Source organism: Arachis duranensis, chromosome 1 (assembly GCF_000817695.3).
Source record: "Arachis duranensis cultivar V14167 chromosome 1, aradu.V14167.gnm2.J7QH, whole genome shotgun sequence".
NCBI classification, from domain to species: Eukaryota; Viridiplantae; Streptophyta; class Magnoliopsida; order Fabales; family Fabaceae; genus Arachis; species Arachis duranensis.
This window is the reverse complement of record NC_029772.3, coordinates 74,243,787-74,251,110: the sequence shown is the minus strand read 5'-3', so window position 1 is coordinate 74,251,110 and position 7,324 is coordinate 74,243,787. Positions and strand designations below refer to the sequence as shown.

At 39.8% G+C, this 7,324-nt stretch overlaps 1 protein-coding gene across 1 annotated transcript; it reads right to left on the bottom strand.

Annotated features, from left to right (window-relative positions):
* Nucleotides 1–5,166: 5,166 nt before the first annotated feature.
* Nucleotides 5,167–5,745, bottom strand: LOC107493131 (putative F-box protein At1g67623). Its single transcript, XM_016114214.1, has one exon. The coding sequence runs from the start codon at nt 5,743–5,745 to the stop codon at nt 5,167–5,169; it is 579 nt and encodes a 192-aa protein (XP_015969700.1).
* Nucleotides 5,746–7,324: the final 1,579 nt, after the last annotated feature.

The window sequence follows — 7,324 nt, the reverse complement described above, 5'->3', positions numbered from 1 at the left end:
ACCATTTTTCCTCACTGCATTAGGGTGGCTGCCTATTATTAATTACGATTTTCATGACCAAAAAATCTAAAAAAGAAAAATAAAAAATAAAAATAGTTTTAATTTAAGGAAAGTGATTGCTAAGTAGGACATGTGTGAGGCGGGGGGAACTGAATCGGCATGTTCCTAAATCGATGTGAGTGTGGGTGATATGGTGTAGAGGCATGGTACTCAACCGATAGGACACCATCCCAAACGGTACCTGGTGCGTACATAAAGGCACCATAAACAACAGCCACGAGCAGTATACCACCGGGTCCTTTCTGTTGTAAACTCCTTACACATAACCGCCCATTCATCCATCCTATAAGGCATTCAATATAACGACAGGGGATGGAGCGTCCGATAGGCACCGCCAACCTTTCCCATGATGTTTTGTCATTAGTTGCCGCGAGGACCACAACACATTCCGTCAGGAACTTGTGCAATCTCAGGATGTCATGCACCGCTACACTCAATGCATGAGAAGAGAATATTGTTTACCGATGCACCTCCATTCCAGTTTCGGACGAAGGGTGTGGAGTGGGAGTCTCATGCACCAGCAGGGAAGAAACTTCTTAGCGCGATGCAGGCAGAGCGGGAACCTTGAGACTCTGTTTCGGGCTGCTGTGTCTGACCTCTTCCTCGGCAGCTGTCGCTTTCTAAGGATGGAAACGATGCATGCTGTCACAGCCTAAGGCCATTTGGCCGCCCAGTACACAGTATCAATGAAGCTGCTGCTAGGTGCCGACGCCGAGATAAAGAACAGGGGCTTGGAAACATTTCGTGGGCTTGAGGTGGCTGGTGTCCTAACAATCTGCAAATTGGTGCTCCGAAGCGTTATCCAAGCGTCGTGGAAACATCTACGTCGTGTGCTAGTGCTAAACGAAGAGAATCTAGTATGTGCTTTGCATGCATGTCCAAGCCGTGGACACATGGGTGCTATTTACCACCATCAACGCCACGGAAGAGGGTGGCACGTAAATGACGGTGACGGAGGTGCTGCTTGTGTTCCCTGCGTGCATTGTCGGGCAGACTATGAGTTGATCCTGTTTGTCCACCTCTTTGACTGATAGGACCGGATTGGGTTCACCTTCTTTTTTTGGTTATCTAATATATGTATGGAATATGTAAAAAAATTCCCTGTCAATGACGTTTCTGTGATAGCCCTTCAGGCTTCAGCCCTTCATGTCTACTCAAATGTCACATTGAGTCACTTCAATAGCAGAGAAAGTCACATCAAATCCCACCTTTGGAAAAAAGACGATTTGCCCTAAAATTTAGTCCAGGACACGCATTTATTGCTATGTCTTCATATTAGATGGTACTCAACACAGGCACATAGCACACATTTTCCCATAGTTTTTCTGCTTACGATAAAACCAATAGCATTATTATCTTAATCTTACAAAAAATACCTGAAGTGCATTAATTAAACACACTAAATTGAATTAATTTATTGGTTTAAAATGTAAATGAAGATTAACAAAATTAGACAAAATAATCAAAAATAAAGAAATACAAAACAATTTTATATCAACACACAAATAGCGCAAAATGCCTGCAGTACAAAATACCGATAAAACCAGGAGCAGTATTTTCTTAATTTTTCGAAAAATACCTGCAGTGCATTAATTAATCACAAGAAATTGTATTAATATATTGTTTTAATACATAAATGACGATTCAAAAAATTTAAACAAAGTAATAAAGATTAAGAAATATGAAACAACATTATTTTCTTAATTTTCCGAAAAATACATGCGGTGCATTAATTAATCACTGGAAATTGTATTAATTTATTGTTTAAAACTTAAATGTTGACTCAAAAAATCTAAACAAAGTCATAAAAATAAAGAAATACGAATCAACTTTATATCAGCGCACAAGTAGCACACAGTCAAATAGTCAGTGCATGGTGAAATGTCAAGAACATCCCTGAGATATACTTCATATATATGCTATTGTATCCCTCAATACCACTCGTCAGTTCTTATAATCCATACCTTCTCTTCTAACCTCTCTGTCTGGAGAAAAAAATGGTTGCAGTCTTCGTCCTCCACTAGAACTCCCTGTCTTAATCGGAGAAAATGTTGCAGGAATCCCTCACTGACCACGGCGTTAGTCCCGACAAACTCGACAAAATTTTGACCGTAAATCTCGTTGACACCATCCGTTAGGGAGAGATGGTTTTGAGGGAAAGACTTCACACGACAGAAGTAGAACTAAGGTAGCCGAGGCTGGAGACAATTACCGCGAAGGTCAAGGTGGGGATAAGGCAGCGTGAACTGGAGGAAGCTCGCCGGTTGCAAGAGAAGTTGCGCATGGAGCTGGAACAGCATCAGACGACCATTCACCAACTGGACGACATAGCAGATGAATTGAAGGGGCAAACTGCCGATCTTCGTCAAAGGGAACAGCAACGATGGCGTGAATTGGAAGGCAGGCTCGAGATTGTGGAGATCAAGCTAGGGTTATTGGCACGCCAATTGTATGGTCAAGCTCCCCTGCCCGAACACGGCTCTAACGATCAGGAGTCCGCCGGGCAGAATGCAGACAATGTCAGGGGTATATGACCTACGGCTTCTATGTTTTAAATCTTTATTTGCTTTGTTTATGTAGCTGCCTTTTGATGTTCTGTAACCCCTACGTAAAAGTCGGTTTTCTTAATTATATCTAATTTTGCAGCATTTGAATTTCTGTATTTTTTTTCATCCAGGTGAAGCTATGAAATAATGCGTGACCAAGAATGCGAATTAATTATGTTAACTTATTGGATCAAAGTGCCATTTTTTTCAACCAAAAGAAATTTTTTTAATAGATCGTCATTTGCTAGCCACCGTTTAGGCAGATTACATAAAGTTACATAAATATAACACTACAACAGTACATACCGGATAATTAATACATTTACTGTTTACTATATTTAATTATACCCATATTTATCCATACGTACAAGTAGAAGTGTCTTTATTCAATCAAACAACAGTGGGCAGTCTCGTTTTCATTTTCCAATTGAAATGGAAAATGTTAATGAAGTTTTGGTTTTTTGCAAAAAAATGCCTACCGTAATAGTTTATATTTAGGACGTTTAACCAGATTAAGAAACCGTAAATGGTCAAGTGAACTTGAATTATTGATTTAATTGATAAGTTTTTAATTTACAATTAACTACATTCAATTTGAAATTATTTATTGACGGAACAAACCTTTTTTCTTTCTATCTAATAAGTGGGTGCAAGTACACCCCTAGTCCTGACCGTCGTAGCCCTGTACCCCTGGTAATGAACCTACTTCCGCGTGAAGTACACGCTTACTCCTGAATGTAGGGTCTGCGTGCCAATACCCCTCTGATACTCTGTTGGAGTTCTTCAAATTACTTTTCCAGTTTTGAGCATCCAGGAGAGGGAAAATTCCCAAACCATATTCCACCAATTCAAATGTGTTACCTCTTTATTTTAGTACAAATGTGCTATCTTATTCAATTGCTTTGGTTTTATACGCCTAAAATTTAATGTTGACCCTTCGATTTTTGTGTTATATTTGTGACAACTTTAGTTGCGTACTTTAATTACTCGCTGAATAAATGTTATCCTTTCTTCCTTTTTTCTTCATCGAAATAGTCTAGAATAATGTTTTATTTTTCCAGGAAATAAACCCCCATTATTGACACATTAGTTACGAAAAAAAGGATACCAAGCAACTTTCTACTTTATACCTTTTCCTATGATATATTTATATATATATGCACGTTATTGGCAACCCGAAACCCTAACCCTTCTATCCACTCACTGTCTATCCTTATCCCTCTCGTTATTAATGCCATACTCCACTGCTCTCGTATCCAAAGAAAATGTCGCTGGAATCCATCACCGACCACGCCATTAGTCCCGACGACCTCGCGAAACTCTTGATCGAGGCTCTTATCGACATCATCCGTGTAGATGAAAAGCCTGCAGATTATGACCTCATTGAGGCCACACTGGTCAGGATGGGAGGAGATTTTGAAGGAAAGACTTGTAACGACCGAAGCAGAACTGAGGCAGGCGAAGGTGGAGATGATGGCCACCAAGTTCATTTTCGAGGCAAAGAAGGATGAACTAGAGGAAGAAGAGAAAGAAAGGCGACGGCTAAAAAAGGAGTCAAAAATAGCGCAGCGAAGGAATGACATGATCCTTCACCAGTTGGACGTCAAAGCAAGGGAATTGACGGAAGAAATAGCCAATCTTCGTCAACGGGAACAGCTTGAGGCTCTTTTGTGGGGTGATCTGGAACATAGGATCATCGTTTTGGAGGAAAGACAAAAGTTTTTGCTCCGTCGGGGTCGTCATGCAGCCGGGCAGAATCAAGACGGCACCGTAGTTATTTGACATGCTGCACAAGCTTCATATTCGGATGTCCTGTTTTCCTTCGAGGCCTGTATAATCTTTTTATTTCCTTTTTTTGTTCTGTCGCCCATTTGATCGTCTGTAGTGCAATTTAAACTCTGATAATATAATTATATCTACTTTCATCTGTCTGTTCTTTACCTGTTTACACACAATTAGAGATTTATGTTATGACGGAGCCAAATACCATTTCCTAATCGTTTATATCAGAGCCAAATACCACAGGCAGCACGTTTCAATGTCACAAGCCGAATACATCTTTCAAATTAGATTGCTTGGATGATCAAAGAATACGGAGACATTGATCCAAACAAAATTCAGATTAGTTCCCTTTTAGGTTATAATAAAACATTTAGTGCAACTACATAATAAAAACACGTTAAAGTATGAAAGAAAATTTGGTCCTTTAAATGACAAGTATTCAATCTCTCAAGTATTCATCAAGGTTGATTGATTAAACAGTGTTCTGTCCATTCAAATATCACTTGAATAGTGCAAGGTCCAGATCATATCCCAGTAAAGAAGAGGGCATTATTCGGACTAAGTTATAGCCAATGGATGCATTAATTGCGATAAACTAATTGATCGAACTGACAGTTTTTTAACAAAAAGAAAAAGAAAAAACAAAATACAACATCAATACGCATAGTAATTAGCAAGGGGTTAATGAATGATCATAAGAAACCAGCATTTCGTAGCCACTGTATGGACGGATTACATTAAGATAAACCCACAACAGAACAGGCGGGGGCAGTCACGTTCATCCAGGTGCATACATTTCTAACAAGAGCACAACGACATCTTTGGAAATGCCGCTGAAGAACTTGCTGTAGCTCTCGAGCTGCCCAGAAATACGAATATCTTCCATCATTTGAACACCCATTTGCACTTCTTCCTCATCTTCATGATGGTACATTAGCAACATGGCACACAGGTAACCTGCTTCGACGCTGCCCTCCGCAAAGGCCCTAGCAAGCAGTTCCATCCCTTTGTCACGGAGGCCCAACGGGAAATAATCCACGAACCCCTGTTGGAATATAGCATCCACATTTCCTACTTCCGCGCAGCGTTCAAGGAATCTCCTTTCAGGCCCGTTGAGGTGAGATAAAAAGTGCGCTAACGGTTTATACATCGTCGCACGCTTGTAAACAGTGTCTGAACTCGCCGCACCGAGGAACACCTTACACATTGCCTGCATGTTGAACAGATCCTGAATTGAATTTGAAGCAACCATCGGGGCAATACATGACCATATTTCACGAGGAAGAAGATCCAGCGAAGATTCGTGCTGAAGGGATATGTCCACTCTCTTTTTGCCCTTCTGGGAACTTCCGGCCATTTACAAGGACTTCGTGGAGGGATTATTGGAGATTATAAGGAGGACAGATGAATTTGTAAATAACCTTGTGGCAATAACCCTGTGGCATTTTGCTTTTTAATATACTGCCACTGGGTGTGGGGGTTGTGGTACAGTACCGCATACGTTTCCCTAGTTATTTTCTTCATTTACCGATGCGTCTATCTGGCATAATAATTATATTGATTAAAAAAGCATTTATGACTTTTAACTGGAAACACATATTTCTCCTAATATCCTCATATTATATGATGTCCTAATATCCATCCCAATATTCCGTTGGTATCAGTTGAAAGGCGCTATATTGAGATTGGAAATTATTCTAGAGCATCCATGGTGCAGTATGATTTGAAATTGCAAATTAGTATAGAGCATGGTGTTGAGTGAATTGAAATTGTAAATTAATCTAGAGTTTGGAATTTAGAGTTTGGGGTTTAGGATTTGGGATTTTGGGGATTTGGGGTTTAGGGTTTAGGGTTTTGGGTTTATGGTTTATAGTTTATGGTTTATGATTGGGGTTTAGGGTTTATGGTTTGGGGTTTGGGGTTTAGGGTTTAGGTTTTAGGGTTTGGGGTTTAGGGTTTAGGGTCTAGGGTTTGGGATTTACGATTTAGGATTTAGGGTCTAAGGTTTATGGTTTGCGGTTTAGGGTTTGGGGTTTAGGGGTTTGGGGTTTAGAGTTTAGGGTTCAGGGTTTAGGGTTTATGGTTTATGGTTTATGGTTTATGGGTTATGGTTTAGGGGTTAGGGTTTTGGGGTTTAGTGTTTAGGGGTTAGGGTTTAGGGTTTGGGGTTTGGGGTTTAGGGTTTAGGGTTTGGGATTTAGGGTTTAAGGTTTAGGGTTTAGGGTTTATGGTTTATGGTTTATGGTTTATGGGTTTAGGGTTTAGGGTTTGTGATTTGTGATTTGTGGTTTAGGGTTTATGGTTTAGGGTTTATAGTTTATGATTGGGGTTTAAGGTTTACGGTTTAGGGGTTATAGTTTGGGATTTAGGGTTTAGGGTTTAGGGTTTATGGTTTGCTGTTTAAGGTTTGGGGTTTAGGATTTATGGTTTAGGGTTCAGGGTTTAGGGTTTATGGTTTATGATTTATGGTTTATGGTTTAGGGTTTAGGATTTATGGTTTAGGGGTTATGGTTTAGGGTTTAAGGTTTATGGTTTAGGGTTTTAGGGTTTAGGGTTTAGGGTTTACGGTTTCGGGGTTGGGGTATAGGGTTTATGGTTTATGGTTTGGGGTTTGGGGTTTAGGGTTTAGGATTTAGGGTTTATAGTTTAGGCTTTATGGTTTATGGGTTTATGGTTTAGGGGTTAGGGTTTGTGGTTTGGAGTTTGAGGTTTAGGATTTAGGGTTTGGAGTTTATAGTTTAGGGTTTAGGGTTTATGGTTTGGGGTTTGGGGTTTATGGTTTGGGGTTTAGGGTTTAGGATTTAGGGTTTGGGGCTTTGGATTTTGGGGTTTAGAGTTTAGAGTTTAGGGTTTAGTGTTTAGGGTTCATGGTTTATGGTTTATGGTTTATATATTAACATTGGATAATGAATCAATAAAAAATAAAATGAAACAAC

Coding starts and splice junctions, on each gene's coding strand:
- LOC107493131 (XM_016114214.1), bottom strand. CDS start 5,745: ATGGCCGGAAGTTCCCAGAAGGGCAAAAAGAGAGTGGACATATCCCTT.